Here is a 19468-nt window from a genome sequence, read left to right as displayed (position 1 = left end):
CTCTTTATGAACTAGAATTTTGTTAGTAAGAAAGAGAAGGAAATCTCTTCTTCATGACTTTGCTACCTGGGTATAAATGCTGCTATTCTGAAAGGGCCTGGTCCAACGTCATTTAAGCATTAGAGTGAGCTTTTAGTGACTGCACAAGGAGTAAGGCAATAGAAAATCAGTCCTGTGGGGTTTGTTTTGTTTTTAACCTGCTACTAGAGTGAGCTTATTTTATCTTACAACCATATCTCTTCCAGCATATGCACAAACTTGTGCTTATTAGAACTGTGATTTACAAAATCATAACTGCTGCTTTCTCATACTATAAGTAGTGCCTAAAATACTGCAAAATGAATTAATACAGTAAAAACTCTTTGATCTAGCACTTCACCAACCAGCAAGCTCTCTAAACCGGCATTTCTGATCTGCACTGAAAATCTGGTATATAGTGTGGTTGGTGCAGGGCCAGCAGGGGGATGGGGTGTGGGAGGGGCTGCGGGGCACACTCTTGGAGGGAGTTTGGGTCTGGGAGGGGGAGTGGGGCAGGGGGCTGGGGCGTGGGTGTAATTGCTGGAAAAACTATAGTTGGTATCCATATCTCCATTGGTATGAATCGTGGCTTTTTTATATCGTGTTAATTTATGGATGATTTATAAATTGGTTTCCTTTTTGGGGGGACAGGTTTTGTTTTTGTTTTTATTTGCCTTAAAAATAACTTGGTAATGTATTCATACCTCCATGGATTTGTAGAAATAAGGAGTTCTTCAAGAACAGCACTTAAAAATGCAAATCTTTTCTGATCTTCTATTTATCAGTGGGTCAAATTTGACCATAGATGATGCTAAAAAAAATCCCACTAATTTTTAATAGGAGCTGCATGTATATAACTGAAGGCCATATAATAAAAAATTATTTACAGTTCAGATAACTGTCAAACAACATGTTAAATTATAGTGGTGTCCGTTTTGGGAGTTCAGTACGGATGTATTGCCTATCACCTCCTTTTACTGTTGTTCAGTTAATATGGTATATCTAATTATTTGTTGCTCTTTTATTATTTATTTACTTTGTTATAACTGTATAATGCTTAAAACTGATTCTTCTTTTTTCCAATTTATTTGTTGTAGGGTTCCTTGTGAATTTTTTCCTTATTGCACTAATCACTACAAAATGATCATTGAAGTATTTCTTTGGGGAAAACATAGTTTTGCATAAGATGAGCTATAGGGATTCTGTCAACAGGTATAGGAAAAGCTGGACATATTTTGGACTAAGCAGCAGTCCCTTTGACAGTGTCCCTTTTAACTCGTGTAGTCTCAATAGTGGTAAAACTGCAGAAGTTGTACCATTTACGGCCACGACCCAGTAAGGTACTTAAGATAGTGTTTCACTTAAATTAGTCACGTGTTTAATTACCTTGCTTAGTCAGGGCCTCTGTAGTCATGTTTGAATAAATGTTTATTGTGGATGGGTAATTTAAAGCAGGGTGAAGGTCACAGTACTAAATTTGCTTCCTTTCTCCTCTACATTAGAGGCAGCAAACTTAATGTATGAAACGTTTGAATACTTAGGTATTATTTTTTTGTAACTCCAAGTATACACAAGAAATCTGGTGTCTCTTTTTGTCTAATGGGCAGAAAGAATTGGTAGCTGTTAAATAAAATGTTCACACTTCTGCCAAAATACTTCATAATTTTATTTTTGTTGAAAATGTCTTAATATGAGCATCTTGTATATAACATACATAGGACGTTTACAGCAGCAAGGGTTATCAGAGAAGGTCCTTCTAGGGGTAATTTTAAAAAGCCTTATGACTACTTGGGTGTCTGATTTAGGCTCTTACTCAGAAAATACTTAAGCACATGCTTAAAGTTGATGGCACTGCTCCTAGTGCATAAAGTTAAGCATGTGTGTAAGTTGGACTTTAGGTGATCTGGGTTCAAATGCTTGCTCTGCCACAGGCTTCTTGTAACCTTGGGCAAGTCACTAAACCTGTGTGTGTTTCCATTCCTCATCTACAGTTTCCGATGTAAGAGTGTGTTGTGAGGGCAAATACATTAAGGATTGTGAGACACTTAAGTACCACAGTAATGGCAGCCATGGAAGTATGTTAGATTAATAATGTTGAGATATTTTGTATAGCCATTGAACTTTAAATTAAATGAGGAAAATCACTGAGCAGTTGTTTCTTGTCATGGAAATTGTCCAAGGTTTTTATTGCAAAGTTTCTTTGGGTAGTAAGGTGTAAAGATGTTTAAAGAATCTTTGACGATGTAGACTTCTCAAGTTTCACCAAACAAATAAAAGATAAGAAACCTCATGTAATCTATTCATGTATAGATAAAATATGAATGAATATACATTAATTGGTCAATTGGCAGTTACATAGGCAGGTTTCTTTAACCTTTTAGTATAAAATTTATTTATGGGGTTTCATATAGGTGAAGGATGACGTTTCCATGCAAATACTGTACTCTTTCGAATTTGATTGACATAACAATGGAATATATCCAGTGAAGGTGGATATTCTTAATGCACAAATTAGTGTGGTGGTTTTTTGTTTAATACAAATCTAATAATTTACCCTAAGCCTGGGCCTTCATCATTTGTTTCTAAAAGTGGATCTGCACTGCTCAGCTGCTGCTGCTGTTACATCAGTTTCAGCAATCTGTGCTTGGGTGTGTGAAGATAAGATTGAACCCTCTGATTTTACTGTGCTTTAAAGGCCAGCCCAATGGTTCAGTGTTGGCATAACTTCTAAATTGCATGGAACAGGTTCAGGAATCTGTGGACAAGACACCATTTTCAAATAGTATTCCAACAGTGGATTGGCCTGCAAGAGCGGCACAGAGAAATCCATCAACAAATAATGGGGTGTGTGTGTGGTGTAAATTGCAGTATACTATAGCCTACAAGCTAGCCACTTTTAAAGCAGTACATGTTGCCATCCACCATTTATTTATACTGAATCTGATCTCTGATCCATCCAGGCCACTATCCTGCCAGTTCAGAGCTATTTCCTGTAGTGCGATCCTAAGAGTTTTTTGTCCAGACCTGTTATATATACATTGAAACCTCTTTTAGGTGCCCATTCAAGTGATTGACAAAAATGGGTTGCTTAACAGCAGTGTTCTAACATGGGGAGAGAGAATTATAACCACTACAGACCATAGTATTGAACCCTTCTGTGTTTCAGTATACTGTTTTCCCCACAAGGTTAACCTTTCCATCTCAAATTTTGCTGCCATAAATCCTAGATGCTCATGTGGCTAGTAAGTTTATCAAAGATTTTAAGATAAAGGATTACATTGTATAACGAATCGTTGTGTCCCCCTGTGCGGTAGGTAATGTTAATCCCCAGTTTATGGATGAGGAAACTGAAGCAGGGCAGTTATAACTTTCCCGTGGCTACAGAGGGAGTTGTATCACAGCTAGAATTAGAATTCAGAAGTTCCTGACTCCCAGTCCTCTGCTCAGCCCACAAGACTACACCTCTTCCAATAGTTGCTTCCTGCATTAGCATAGTACAGGAATAACTTCTAAAGTATTCAAAACGGCACATGAGACTGAGAATCCTAGAAATATAGGGCTGGAAGGGAACTCAAGAGGTCATCTAGTCCTGTCCCCCCATGTTGATAAATATACATAGACACTCCCTGTCTGGTGTTTGTATCACCTGTTCTTAGAAACCTGCAAGGACGGGGATTCCACAGCTTCCCCAGGTAATATGTTTCAGAGCTTAACTACCTTTCTAGTTAAGGTTTTCCTAATAAGTAACCTGAATCTCCTTTGCTGCAAATTAAGCCAATTGATTCTAGTTGTATCCTCAGTGGACATGGAGAACAATTGATCACTGTCCTCTTTATAACCACTTTTTATATATTTGAAAACTGTCATCAGGGTCCCCCTCCCCCACCCCACTCCCCAGAATTCTTTGCAGCAGACTAAATATACCCAATTCTTTCAGTCTTTCCTCATAGGTCACGTTTGCTCTGGACTCTCCAGTTTGTTCAAATCTTTCTTAAAGTGGGCTGCCCCAAACTGGAGACAGTAATCCCACTGAGGCTCACCAGTGCTGACTAGAGTAAAAGAATTACTACATAAAACCTCTGCATGATTTTTGCTGAGCCTAAGATAAAATGTCAGCTAACAAAACAGTGGGTTTGGTTGTTTAACCCACTGATTCTCAACCAGGGATACGTGTACTCCCTGGGGGTACGCTGAGGTCTTCCAGGGGGTATATCAACTTGTCTAGATAGTTGCCTAGTTTTACAACAGGCTACATAAAAAGCACTAGTGAAGTCAGTACAAACTAAAATTTCATACAGACAATGACTTGTTTATACTACTCCATGTACTATATACTGAAATGAAATATTTATATTTCAATTGATTTATAATTATGGTAAAAATGAGAAAGTAAGCAGTTTTTCAGTAATGGTGTGCTGTCACACTTCTGTATTTTTTGTCTGATTTTGTAAGTAAGTAGTTTTTAAGTGAGATGAAACTTGGGGTACACAAGACAAATCAGACTCCTGAAAGGGGTACAGCAGTCTGGAAAAGTTGAGTGCTGCTGGTTTAACCAGTGTTACACATGCTTTCAGATTTTCTCTAGTTTGACCACTAGGTGCCACAACTTATCCACACAGCATAGTTAAGCATCTTCCTGTTGAGAGCGTTAGCATTTAATGCAGTACATGATCTGACAGAAATTGGCTGATCAGCAGGGATCCTAGAAATCAGTTTGCCACTGAAAAATGTGGAATTTATTAAATTTTATTAAAAGTATCAGTGTCACTGATTCAGTGCACACAACCCCTCCCTCTTGTGGTTGATTTTTGAATGCAATTTAAATTTACATTGCTAAACATATGCCAATAAACTGCTTCCAGCATAGAGAGGTTACTCAGTGGCGTATGGGAATTCATGGTTTAATGCAGGGGTGGCCAACCTGCGCCTGAGAAGGAGCCAGAATTTACCTATGTACATTGCCAAAGAGCCACAGTAATGCATCAGCAGCCCCCCATCAGCTCCCCCTTGCCTGCCAGTAGCCCTGCTGATCAGCACCTCCCTCTCCTTCCCCATGCCTCCTGCGGCATGCAGGAGGCTCTGGGGGGTGAGGGGGTAGGAGCGAGGGCATGGCAGGCTCAGGGAAGGGGGCAGGAAGGAGCGGGGGCCTTGGAGGAACAGGTGAAGTAGGGGCAGGGCCTGTGACAGAGGGGTTGAGCAATGAGCACCCCTGCCCCTCCCCAGCACATTGGAAAGTTGGCACCTGTAGCTCCAGCCCCAGAGTTGGTGCCTATGCAAGGAGCTGCATATTAACTTCTGAAGAGCCGCATGCAGCTCTGGGGCCACAGGTTGGCCACCCCTGGTTTAATGAATCTCAAATTTCACTTCAGTCTCCAGACGGGAGTAATTAAAGTTATGAAAAGATGCTGAAAACTTTAAAAATCACCCCTAAAGACCATGTCACTGAGTTTGGCAAGGACAAATTTCACGTTGAGGGTAGGTTTCAAACTTGCTTAAAAATTGTAAATACATCATTGTGTTCAACTGATACCTATATATAAGGATAAGATTTTGTCACAGTGGTCATGGATTCCGTGACTTTCAGAGACCTCTGTGACATTTTCTGCTTCAAATTCAGCCCATGCCCTGGGGCAGCAGGAGCACCCCAGCTCTGATCCACCGAGGGTGGTGGGGGCCAGAGCTGTTAGTGCCCCCCCAGTCAGACCCCTCCCCTTATTTTTAGTAAAAGTCAGAGGTTACGAGCATCTGTGATTTCTGTTTGTTTGTTTATTGCCCACAACCTGTCTGTGACTTTTACTAAAAATAACCGAGACACAATCTTAACCGTACGTATATATATTGTGGCTAGGGAAGCTAAAGTTCAGCATTCCATTTTAATCATGGAAAACCAAAGACTTATGTTTTTTTCTTGTTTTTTGTTTTTTTATCGGAGAATTTGTGGCAGGAGGTTATCATGGAACACCAGGATCCATGCTGATCAGGCATGTGTGATATGTCCTAATATAATATTTTCACTGATCACTTCTGCTACAACTTGTCCTATGTGTGCTATTAGTGGCACAAAGAATGAATTTCAGTGCATCAAGAAGGAGCACCTCTGCTGCTAAAATTAATTGAACTGTCATTGCAGACTTTTCAAGCCTTATCCTCCTGATTCACACCAAACTCGGTGCTCTGAATGTGTTAAAAGCAATGTTTGAATTCTATATTTTGAGAGAAGGATCTCCTTAGTTAACATAAGTATGGTCTCATTTTGATGCATTAGGATCATGCATGTGGCTCCTATTTTATCAAACTGAGAATATACACATACAGACAATTTACATTGTATGGTAGAATTCATAGCCAAAATCTTAAAAATAGGTCCCTAAAGTTAAGCTCTTATATCTATGCTTAGGGTTCCTACATAAATAGCTTGATTTTTTCAAAAGTGCAGAATTTTTACCATCTCTCATTGAAGTCTAGGGAAACAACCAGGTGCTCAGCACTCTTGAAAACCAGGCCACTTATTTAGGCACCTAAATATGGATTTAGGAACATAGCTGTTAGCCGTGTGTGTGTGTATAAAAAAATCTTGGTGCACACATTACTCTCAAGCTGTAGGACTGACATCATGTATGTGAGTGAAGTGATAGTCATGGTGCACATCTACTTTTTTAACTGAGCCATCCATTCTTGGTAGCATGGCAGATGTTGTTCGATTGTAAAGAAAAACAGTCCCTCTTACCAAGATCTTACAAGACATTTAAGCTGAGCCATTTTGTAGGTAACCAGTGTTATGGCACACTAGCTAATATGCTGTTCCACATAGTAAAAACAGGTCATGGATAATTCAGGTATATGTAACAAAATATTGCACCCATTATGGCATACTGTATTTTTGATATGCTGCTGTATTTGTGTTTAGATGCATCTCAGTTATCTTGTGTTCATTACAATTAAGAAGCACTAGATTAGTGTATGAACAAGTCTTGTATAAGTCTTTTATAACCATAGATTCACATAATGAAAACCCTAGTTCCACAGGAAGGATTTATCTTATTCACTGTCGGCTCTTTCAGTAGTATGAAATTTGTCTTAGTGTCTTGAACAAAGGAGTTTAACAGATACTTGTGTCAAACAAGGATGACTTCTCTTACCTCTCCTGTTTTGCATTGACTTCATTGTGAGAAAAATTGTAGATACACCATGTTTTGCCAGTATTGTAACAAAAGTACACTAGAAAATTTAGCTCTAAGTAGCTTAACATGCAAGCAAAGATAGACTCTTCCAGTATTGCAAAAAAAGACAGGGTCAAAAATTAAACAGAGCTAATGAGAATCAGGGCTGGCTCTGGGTATTTTGGCACCCCAAGCAAAAAAAAAAAAAAAAAAAAAAAGACGCTGGAGTGCTGCCCCTTGAAAAAGGATGCCCCAAGCACATGCTTGGAATGCTGGTGCCTAGAGCTGTCCCTGATGAGAACCCCAACTCAAATATTGTCAGAAGGCAAAGAAATGGAAGAGGTGAGTCAATTCACATACTATGGCAGTAACATACCAGCCTCTGGGAATATCCAGGAGAAAACGGCATGAACCAGGAAAGCGGAAGCTACAGTCTCTAGATTAAAAGAGATTTGCTCACTGAAAGTCTACAACTTAAAGGCAAATTCAAATTCAAATGTTATTTCCACCTTAAATGTAAGTGTAAGCAGGGGAATGGTCCCGCTAGGGTGGGGAACTTTCCTGGCTTCTGCACTACCCCGGTGAAATGGGCTAGCACAGAGAGGGGGCAAACTACGTCCTGTGGGACCATTCTGCCCAGCCCCTGAGCTCCTGGCCCGGGAGGCTAGCCCCTGGCCCCTCCCACACTGTCCTACCTCCCCCGCAGCCTCAGCCCACTGTCCCGTGGGTGCAATGCTCTGGGCGGTGGGGCTGCGAGCTCCTGGGGTAGCGTAGCTGCAGAGCCTGACCTGACCTGGTGCTCTGCACTGTGTGGCTGGCTTCGGCCGGGCGGCGCAGCTGCCTGTCCTGGTGCAACCACGCTGTCAGCCACTAGTGCTCCAGGCAGTGTAGTAAGGGGGCAGGGAGCGTGGGAGGGGGGTTGAATAGAGGGCAGGAGAGTTCAGGGGGTGGATAGGGGTGGGGAGTGGTCAGAGGGTGGGGAATGGGGGTTGGGATTCCGGGGGCAGTCAGGGAGAAGGGGTGGTTGGATGGGGCAGTCAAGGGTGATGGTTTGGGGGTGGTCAGGGAACAGGGAGAAAGTGGGATGGATGGGGTTGGGAAGGAGGTAGGTGGTGTAGGATATTGCTCTTCTCATGTGATCCCTCCCCCATGGCTCTCTTGGCTCTATCACTGTTAATCTAAAGTGGCTAATTTTAAATGAAGCTACCTTCCCCTGACATGAATCTCCCTATGGCACTGAAATTAAATGTAGACAATAATTTGGCATTTGAGAAGTGAAAGGGATGGTAGCCCTAAGGGAAAAGATAACAGCTTGGCTCTTTGTGTTAAATAGCTGTCTGCAAGCCTCAAACTGCTGAATGAGCTTTAGGGTAGGGAAGGCTGTGCCTCCCAAACAGCCTGGCTCTGCCCCATCCAACCCCCACCCACTTCCTACCTCCCGACTGCCCCCCTCAGAATCCCCTACCCATACTGCTCCTTGTCCCCTGACTGCCCCCTGAGACTCCCCCAACCACCAACCCGGGACCCCACCCCCCCACGAACCCCTCCTGACTTCCCCCACCCTATCCACCTCCCCCCGGCCAAGTCCTGACAGACCCCCGGAACGCCCACAATCCAATCCCCTGTCCCCTGACCACCCCCCCAGAACCTCTGCCCACTCCCTATCCCCTGACTGTCCCCGGGCCTCCCTGCCCCTTATCCAACTCCCCCGGCCCCCTTACCATGCCGCTTACCCCCACCTGCCCCCTCTCCCAGAGCCTCAGCGCACCGCGTCCTGGACAGCCCTGCAGCGGTGTGGTGGTTCCAGCGGGACCTGAGCTTCGGCAGCAGCTCGCAGTCCCGCCCCCTTACCACACGGCTCTGAGCGGGAGGAGCTCAGGTCCCGCTGGAGCTCAGGCCATGTTAGCTCTGTCCAGGGCCGCTCCTGGATGCGGTGCACTGAGGCGCCGGGGGATGGGGGAAGGCAGAGGTGGGGGGCAGGCCTTTGGGGCCTGGGGCAAATTGCCCCACTTTTCCCCCTCCCCCCCCAGGGCTAGCGGAAGGATCTGGGTCCTCACTCCCACTTTATCCAGAGGCCTCCCTGCCCTCGAGGACTCCCCTTCCACTCTCCTGTCTGGCAGAGTCCTCATAACCCCAACAAGACTGGGCCCAGGATTCCTGGGGGGCTTGACCCCCAACCTTGCTGTGGTCACTTAGAACAGGGGCTAGGGTGTCCCCACTCCGGGGTGCTCTCTGCACTGGACACTTCCCTGACCCACTGATCATTACATGCAATTTAAAGCAAATACAATTTATTTACTCAGCAATTAATTTAAAAAAGAATAAGGCACAATGGGAAAGGTTAAAGGAAAACACATCACCCTGCTCTGTGGCAGGGAAATCACAAACAGTGTCTCTGGAACGTCAGGGCAGTTCACAGTCTGTTCCTTGTAGGTCCCAGGCCGCCTTCTCTGGCTGTGCTGCAGGGATGCTGTGAGTTGGACACTTGCTCTGGTGGTAGCCACACACCTCTGGGCTTTGGTACCCTTCTCCCCAGCGTTGAGTTAAGATCTCCCTCCCAGTCTGGCCTGAAAGGACCCTTGGCTGGGGGTGTCTTTCTGCACTGGGCCCTTTGCCCAGGGTCCCCCCTTGGCTGGCCCCAGTTGCTCACTGCACCCGGCTGCAGACTACTCCAGCTCCAGTCCCAGCTCCACTGTTCTAGCTCCGATTCCACTCTGTCTCAGCACTGATGCTGCTGCTCTGCCTCCAATCCCCTGGTCTGCTTCTCTGGTCCCTCTGGCTCTGAGCACAGGATCTGCTCCCTGGGCTGCTTTTCTGGCCCCTCTAGATCTGGCACAGCTCTTCTCCCCAGCTCAGCTTGGGCTCCTGCTTTCTCCTTAGCTCGGCCCCACTCCGTCTGATCCAGGCAATTCCAGATCACACGGAGGACGGGACCCCCCCTGACTCCCTGATTAGCCTGCCTGTCTTGTCAATCACGCTGACCTGAAGGATTGGCCTCTCCCCATTGTTCCTGGGGACTGTCAGTCTCAGGGTCCTGATTTTCCATCGATCCTTCCCCTTTCTTTTGGTATTGGGAGCCATAGGCGCCAACTTTCCCCGGCACTGGTAGGTGCTCGTGCCCCCCTGCATCTGGCCCCTTCCTGACTCCACCCTTTCCCTGTCCCTGCCCCGCCCCCATTCCAACCCCTTCCCCAAAGTCCCTGCCCCAACTCCACCCCGTCCCTGCCCCTATTGGACCCCTTCCCCAAATCCCCACCTTGGCCCCCCCTCTTCCCTGAACGTGCCACATTCCCCCTCCCTCCCAGTGCTTGCCACGCAAATCAGCTGTTTCGCAGCACAAGGGCTGGGAGCCGGGGGGGAAAGGGGGCACGCGGTGCACCCAGGGGAGGAGGTGGAGGCAGAGCGGAGGTGAGCTGGGGTGGGGGAGGGCAAGGAGCTGCCAGTGGGTGCTAAGCACCCACCAATTTTTCCCCCTGGGTGCTCCAGGCCAGGAGCACCCTCGGAGTCGGTGCCTATGCTGGGAGCTAGCCAACCAAAACACACCCACTAAGTTTTAGTAAAGGGACAACAGTTTCCTTACATAAGGATGAGAGAACTGGAAATCCACCAAAGCTATGAATACACATCCAACTGCCTTCAAAAGTATATGCCTCAGGAAAATACTAGGAATTAAATTGAATGATTTTATAACAAATGTCAAGATTCACCAGAGTGTTCAACAACTTATCTTCAGAGTTATCCTGAAAAGAAGATGGAAATATCTGGGACGTGTTAGGAATGAAGCCAGAGTGTCTGCCATAGCAGGCTTGCCACTGGCAGCTGGAGAAACATGTAAAAGGGGCTGACCAAAATAATCCTTCCAGGAAACAATACTTAGAGGGGGAGAAACTTATGGGATTCTGCATGTCCTCTGTTAAGAGCAGCCCAGGATAGACAGGGATGGTGCAGCCTTGTTCGTGCCCTGCGCAACGTTTGACAGCATGGGAAGGATTCAAATTGTCTGTATGTCTGATTATCAGTGGAGAATGGCTAACATGAGGAACAGACATGTAAGGGAAGATCATGGCCACGTTATGCAGTGGGTGACTCCTTTAACATTCTTACTCCTGCTGACTGATGTGCTGTCAGGTAGTGAAATGGTTGCCTCCTACTGAAATAGACACGTGACTACCAGAGCATACATTCTCTGTAGTTCCCCCAATGCCATTCTCTGACCTAAACTCAACCAAGCTCAATGTGGTTACCAGCTCTTCTCTGGAAAAGGGACAGAGTATATTGGAGGAGATGTAAAATCAGGGTTACAACCCATCGTGGTAATTAGAAATCCCACAGAACTTTTTCTAAAACAAGTGTGCTAATCTCACCCCCAGCCTGGCCTATCAGCCCCATGAGCCAATGGTTCAGAGAAACTTTGTCTTTGACAGCCAGGCCCAACCCCAACATGGATAATTATTTGGCGCTTGCAAGAGCTGGTCAAAAAATGAAGAAAAATTTTCATTGAAATTTAAAATTTTCCAAAAGTTTTGATCAGTCTGTGAATTTAATGAAAAATAGCAAAATGTACAGACATCTTGCAAATCTTTAATTGAAATCTTGAAAATTTTCATCCTGCTGTAGTGCCTACCTAAATTGCTCCACTAATTTCAACTTGAGTGATTGATTCACTTCCTATCTTAAACTGTTGTACACTACCAGCTGCTGCATTCAACCTCAAAGGTGGCTGCATTTCCCTGGTGAGTAAAATTATACCTTTTCTATAGTTCTTAAGGCATGTGGAGATGGAAGGTGAAGTATAAATGCAAGATATTAATGAATAATAATTAATAAATTAGCTCTGTAGCAGTGGAGTTCGGGAGGGTAGCAAATCATTAACTTTTTTATTCTTAATGTTCACCAGTAGCCCATGGTCCAAATTCAGAACTAGACAATGTGATGCAATGCCATTCACACTAATGGAATTACAACCACTTACACCAGGTCTGAATTTAGTTCCATAGCTTTAAATACTGTCCTGTTTAATAAAAAAAAAAAAGTCAACACTTTTCCAGTATAACTATATAACCATATAGAATGCTTCAAAAATAACATCAAAATAGTGTGCTTTCTGCTAGTTTATATAAAGATTTATCGAACTACGCTTTTTGTGGTTGACATTTATGTACGTTCCCTCAGCAATTAATTAGTTTTTCTTTCTGACAATAGACTAGGGTTACCATACGTCCGGATTTTCCCAGACATGTCCGGCTTTTTGGGCTCCAAATGCCCGTCCGGGGGGAAATCCCAAAAAGCCGGACATGTCCAGGAAAATCGGGACATGGGGGCCGGCGGTCGGCCGGGCTGGGGGCTCGGAAGCCGGCGGTACCGGGAGCCGGCCGGGCCGGGGACTCGGGGCACGGCGGTGTTGGGCGGGCTGACCCAGGCTGGAGACGCCGGGGGGGGGGCAGACTGGGCCGCGTCTCCTCCCCCCACACTCCCCTTACCTGCTTCAGGCTTCCCGCGAATCAAAGCAGGGGAGGGGGCGGAGTTGGGGCGGAGACTTTGGGGAAGGGGCGGAGTTGGGGGCGTTGTTGGGGGCGGGGCCAGGGCCCCGTGGAGTGTCCTCCTTTTGGAGGCTTAAAATATGGTAATCCTACAATAGACAGACAGGCCCTGGTTTTCAAATCAGCATGGGGGCGGTGGAGAGGGAAACTATTTCTCTGCATACTTGAATTTGCCAATCAGTGGTCCTAATAGTTGTCATTTCCAGCTAGTCCATGCATTTGAGTATTAAATAGCATCCTCTAGCTATGTTCAATTGACATTTTTGCACCCTTTTGTTTGCTCAATTACACTCTACCCCCCTTAAAAGGTAGCGAGTCTAGAAAAATTAAAAATCTCTAAGCAAAACACTCCAGCCTCTTCATTATCTGATCTCTCTTTACCTACTATGGAGCAAGCCTGTGGTGAGAGAAGAAGGACCAAAAGGCATCCAAGGTCACAAGTGTTTCAGGGCTCGCTTCCCCCTCCCGCCCCCCCAGGAGCTTTCAGCAAACCAAAGCATAGCAGACAATTTTCTAAATATTATTTGCATATGAACAATGCTCAGGCCTGCGTTTGTTAAATGTATTGGTTGTACATGTACAAAGTAAGCAATGCTGAACAATTGCCTGTCACATCAGCCACGCCACTTGTAATTTTTTTTATCATTTTAGCAGAAGCAAAATAAATTGGTATTAACATCTGTTTGTATAAGTCTGCTGTGAAATGAAATGGCTGATGGGAGGCAGGGACATTCCTTTTCACTGTAAATAAGGACAGAAGAGTTCTTTCAGAATTACTTTACACAAAGCATATGCTTAGGCTACAGATATGTTCATCCTCTGGAGCACAAGAATCAAAGCAGAGTTAAGGTGCTTGTCTGCACGAGTTTCTGGTTAGAAAACTTACACTAGGGTTCTGTTTTCCAAATAGGAGTCAGGACTGGTTGAATTTTTCGTGAAAGGCATCTGCTTGAATGAGATCAGAGATTGAACTATTAATGCTTCTCTACAACTTTTCCCTATAGACTAGGGTCAGTCTGGAGGCACGTTTGTTGCATTGTCACTATCAGTGCTGTACAGAGATTTGTCCAGGTTACAGCTTTCACCCCTCTCTGGAGTGCACGCCCCTCCATTATTAGGTCTCTTGCCTTCACCTGGCCTGGGGTGGAATCCTGCGATTCTCCCTCTCTTAGATGAGCCTCAGGCTACCACTTTATACCAACCATGAATACTCAGAAAGCCTGTGTGTGCTCAGCCTCTGAAAAGCTTCCTTCAGTAGCAGTGACCAGTGGTTAATATAGTGACCAGAAAGATTTCTTAAAATAGAGTATTGTTTAATCTTAACAGTAAGAGCACAGCACTGCATAAGAGAAAAAGGATTTAAAAACAATAAAAGGCCTAGATGCTGTTCTGTCTTACCTAAAGTTTACCATCTCCCTGGCAGTTAGGAAGGCTCATCTCCTTTAAATCCATCCCATGCTGTCTGTGTCAGTGTGTTTCCCTATCAACAGGTACTACAACTCTCTACTCACTCTCTCCAGAGAGTCACTTTTTAACTGTTTCTCTCCTTTTGATCTGTCTGTTCCCAGCCTAGGCAAAACAGCTTGTAACTTTTTGGCTGCTGCCTGTAAGTAGCGTGTTCACAGCTTAATAGCATAGGCTTTATTTCTAAAACTCAGCCCTGTTTACCTGGAGGGGTTTTATCTAGGCCCATTGTGTTACCTTCCTGCTATTAAACTAACGCCCATATGCATACAGTAAGTATTTTAATCATGCCCATCACACTGACACCTCCTGTGAGCACCACTCAAACATAATAATTGATATAAAACTGCTATTTTAATGAAGAAGAAAGGATGGGAAAACAATGAAGGCTGAAGAAAACGCCAACCTACTCTTCCCCTTCTGTGCTAAGAGGAACATGATAATAGAACTGCAAGGACTGTAAGTGGAGGGGAGAAATGAGGCTGTGTGAAATATGCCAATACTTGCCTATTAACTATGTCTGTTAAAGTACGTAACTGAAGCAATTTAGAAGGTTAAAATATTATCACAGCAATAAGTGGCTGTATTATTCAGATGCTTTTCAAGACTTTGGACTAAGACTTAGCAAAATAGCTGGTAAAGCAAACAGTCATAAAGCTGAGGTCAGAAAAGCGATAATAGATTGAATCAAAAGAAAAAGCTGCTCCTTTTTCCCAGGGTGGTCCAATGTACTAGGAGGTTGACAGGTGACTCATGGAAAAAGAGTCTCATGGGGGAATAAAATGTTCCACATTTACTTTATCACTGTGCAATGGTTTATTTACACAGACAGAACTGCTGAGTTCTAGTGCACAAGATTTATAAATTAACACAATGGAACAAAACATTTTTCATAAAGAAGGTAACAGAAAACATTTTAAAGTTTCCAGAACAGATCATGTAAATGTACAAATTGGCATACATTTGACTTGCATTTATGATACAATCTTTGACATTGGTCAGTATTTAATTCTTAAAAAATAATTTATTCTGAACTATGTTTTTGAAACTTTCTACAATACACAAATCTAAAGTGGTGCAATTTACAAACAGGAGGGACTAAATAGGCACTATTCAGATCAAGAATCCATTAAAGTTTTGCTAAGTTTTCGCTTTTCGCCAACTCAGTGCTAGGATTCAGTTTCAATACATCAAAATTCTGCAAGCTGTTCTTTGGTGATCTCATTCATAAATGACGGAAGTCTCACAAGATCACGTCTTGTGAGTTTCTGCCATCTTGGGTTGAAATCTTAACTGCATTTAAACCAGAACCAGAAAATCAGCCACTTCCAGTTCTGAATATGATCTAGAACCAAAATTGTAAGGGCAGGTTTGGACACAAAAATTTGAATCTGAAACCTAGCATTTTTAAACTACACATCTCTTTACACTGCTAATTCAGCTGCAGGTTTTTGTTTTGTTTAAATTGTATTAGGATGTTTCTATCTCCAGACCCGATCTTCAAAATTCCAAGGGGTTTGGGACCATCTCTAACAATTAACAAAGACTTTATTTTTGACTCCTAAAACTACAATTTAGTATTCCCCTTCTTTTTTCTCACACAGTAAAAAAAAATTAGAAACATGTCAATTGATGTCTAAAGTAAATTTTTACAGAAACATTCCTGAGCACCTTTTGGTGTTCAATCAGTACTATTCCCAAACTTAGTTATGTACAATTCTTACGGTCGCCCATAATGTTATAATCAGATTTTCTCCTAATATTTTATTAGGAATTACTACACAGGATCTGTTTTTCAGTAAAGTAACTTCAAAAGTACAAACATTGTTTTAACACTATATTAACACATCTGCAGGTTTTTCTGCTCAGTTGTCAGCGGGCTAGCATTCTTCATTTGATGTCAGCATTCATATATGATATGTTTTGCCAGTTCGCTCAATTCCATCTTCTTATTAAACATTTCCTCAAACATTTTGTTTTCTTTTGGAGTGAAGTGGTTTTTCCAGTCACCAACAGCACCTGGGAGAGTGAGAATGGGAAATGAACAGCTGAGGCTGCTTTGCCATTGGCTGGAGAATGATTTACGGTGTGCTCTTAAACAGTCTGGCTTTGTTAGTGCAAAAGTTTGCCCACATTGTTTTATTATTATTATTTTGCTCCCTTGTCTTAGCATAAAGGTCATGTAAATGAGTAAAACTGAGGGTTCAGGTGAGGTTCCTGGTGGAAAGAGGCTGGCTTATCAGCTGCCATATCATAATAACCATTATATCTTCAGACTACTTAATCTCGCTCTAGCTACCTAATTTCCAGTTTAAAGTCACATGCCTACAAAACTCTTTTTTCCTCTGGGCCATCTTCCACATTTCCATGCATACCTATAGTGCAGTGGAAATAGTAAATAATAATCTCAAAGGACTGTCTGAATCGGCGTAGAAGAGAAGCTGGATCAGTAGTCAGCATTACCCAGCTCTCATAATATCTGTGTTTTTCTAAATGCCACAATTTCTGGAGGCATGCAATATGGGAGGATCTCAGCTTTCATTTAAAACAAACAACCCTACATTTCTAGCCTTCAAGATTGCAGAGCAAAGCTTGAAAATGTGATTCAGGCATCTCTTAAAGCCTCAGAACACCACAGAAGACCATTATAAAGAATCCAAAATGTACTGTTTTTTTTTGTTTTGTTTAAAATCTCATTAATTTTAAGCCACTTTTTTGATTCTTCAGGGGCCTGACTCATGATTTTTGAATGCTCAGGGTTGGCAGTGCTGAGTGGAGGAACTGGAAGAACATATTACTGGCAATGTAACACACTTAACTACTTTTTGCCCCATAGAAGCCACACATACACACATCACCAGCTGAAAGACACCGACCTCTGACTAGACAAAAGCAAGACAGGCCTGTGCTCTTGGTGGGAATCAAAGCTCCTGGTCATCTAGCCTGCTCATACTCCTCCAGAGCCTTATGCTGAGTGAAACCACCCCCGCCCACCTGGGCAGTAAACTAGTCTCAGTTGAGCCACCACTGACTCCTGCTCTGTGGAAAGACCTGGCAGTGCAGCCCCCTTGAGGCACCTCAGCTTCTCAGCTGGTTGGAAGTTTACAAAAAATTGAGATTTTGACCAAGTCCCCACCCATGCACCCATCTGTAGGGTGACCAGATGTCCCGTTTTTAGAGGGACAGTCCTGTTTTGGGGGACTTTTTCTTATATAGGCACCTAATACCTGCCTCCCCCGTCCCGTTTTTTCACAGTTGCTATCTGGTCACCCTACCCATCTGCAAAGCATTCACAATTTTCTCTATCTCCCCACCCATGCACCCATTTTTTGACCAGTTCTATTAGGTCTCAATCCTGCAATGAGCTCAATGTAGACAGACTGAGGTAATGAACACGGAGCTCACTGCAGGATTGTATTCTTTGCCCTCTTTGTTTGCATGCGTCTTTCACACAAAAACAGAGAGGAGAAAAATAGTTGTAAAAGCAAGAAAACACAACTATAAACTCACAAAAATTGGCCAACAGATTCAGGGGAGGTAGAGTATCTGGAACTTTTAAGTTAAGCTAGTCAGGAAATTTGTAATGAATTTTTTTTATTTCATTCATTTCTAGTTCAAAATGACTTTGTTTTGTAAGGTAAGTAAATTATAGTACAAAAAATAAAAACAAAGTGGTCAAAATTGTTTTGTCCCCCCTCCCCACCCAGATTTCCAGTTTGCAAAAGACTTTGAGATTTTGAATTTTTGTCTGGATTGAGGATGGGGAAAAAATTCCAAAATCTCAAAATTTTTTACAGGACAGGAAAAGTTTCTCACCCAGCTGTACTTTTGTTTAAAACAACTAGTGATAACATTTTCAGGAGTGCTCAAATGTTACTTAAGTCACTTAAGTGCTTTTGAAAATTTCACCCTAGATTTAGAATTGTATGAGGATTAAGGTAATTCATCTCTTCACACTATCAATAGATTCCCAATCATCCAATCATTTTTATTGTCAACATATTCCTTTAGCATATCTACTTCAATAAGACAACAGGTAATATATAAGATAAACACTAATGCAAACACTCTCAAAAGGAATGTGTTGGTGTGGTTCCTGATAAACTGAGTGACCTTGCCATGCAGTAATGAGGGTACACATTAGCGTTTGTGAAGGACAGAGGTAGAGAAATATAGATAAAGAAAGAGACAGTTAAGCCGCATGAATCTTTCCTTTCAGTTCTAAATACTCATGTAAAACTATATTAGACTTGTAATTTAGACGCTTCCCTGTATCTAGTGTGACCAGTCATTCCCAATCAAAGAAACTGGAAAGAAAGCACACTAGAAATGGATTCAAGAAGAATTCCTTCGTCACTCTGTGGGCATGATCCAAAGCTTAAAAAGTCACTGGAAATACCCCTACTGTCCTCAGTGAGATTTGGATCAGGCCTTATATGAATTTTGTTGGGCCAGTTCCAACCAACGTACCTTTTCGGAATATCAGCTTCCTATTGGATGTGAGTGCACAAACGGTGTGATTTGGGTCACTGTTTTCTTTTTCTACGTTGCTTTTCATCTCAGTGAATGACGACTTCTCACAAATCTCTTTGATTTCACTGTCACTGATGTTTACTCCCAGAAATACACTTATTTTCTTCACAACCTTAGGAAGATCCTGAGATATTTGAAGAGTAAAGTATTTGTTTTCTAAGCAGAATATCAGATTTTATTTCTCAATCAGATAAACAACAAAGATTTTTCTTTCCAAAAGACACTGTTCAAGCAAAACTGTCACACTGGTGTGTACACGTGGTATCTATATGGTAGGCCTGATTCATCTCTCGCTTGCACCCATGTAAATCAGGATTAATTCTATTGAAGTCACTGGAGCTACACGTATGCAAATGATACAAGTGAGAAGATAATCAGGCTCAATGTGTGTACATTCTTATTTAAATGTATTGAAAAAAATTGCATAGCCAATTTTGGTATCAGTTCAGCAAGGCAGTCAAGTATTTCTCTAACTTTCAGCAGGATAGTTCTCGTTGCTTTCAAGAGGAATATTAATGAGCGGAAAGTTAGGCATATTATAGAATCTCAGGGTTGGAAGGGACCTCAGGAAGTCATCTAGTCTAACCCCCTGCTCAAAGCAGGACCAATCCCCAATTTTTGTCCCAGATCCCTAAATCGCCCCCTTAAGGATAAACTCACAACCCTGGGTTTAGTAGGCCAGTGCTCAAACCACTCAGCTACTCCCTCCTTAAGCAGCTAGCTGACCTGGGGTCTGTAGGTGAAATTTTCAGA

General features: G+C 43.1%; 1 protein-coding gene across 2 annotated transcripts in view; it reads right to left on the bottom strand.

The window, feature by feature from the left end:
- Nucleotides 1-14979: 14979 nt before the first annotated feature.
- Nucleotides 14980-19468, bottom strand: part of LOC101954012 (sulfotransferase 6B1-like) — a 31986-nt gene continuing 27497 nt past the window's right edge. For both annotated transcript variants that reach the window (XM_065568701.1, XM_005296901.4), the window contains 2 exons: nt 18653-18839; nt 14980-16201 (listed from right to left, as the gene is read on the bottom strand). In XM_065568701.1, coding sequence (XP_065424773.1) covers nt 16083-16201; nt 18653-18839 — 306 coding nt within the window. In that variant the 3' untranslated portion in view covers nt 14980-16082. The remainder of the gene's footprint in view (nt 16202-18652; nt 18840-19468) is intronic.

This window comes from Chrysemys picta, chromosome 1 (genome assembly GCF_011386835.1).
Source record: "Chrysemys picta bellii isolate R12L10 chromosome 1, ASM1138683v2, whole genome shotgun sequence".
Lineage (NCBI taxonomy): Eukaryota > Metazoa > Chordata > Testudines > Emydidae > Chrysemys > Chrysemys picta.
Note: the sequence above shows the minus strand (reverse complement) of the source record. Positions and strands in the feature narration are given on the sequence as shown.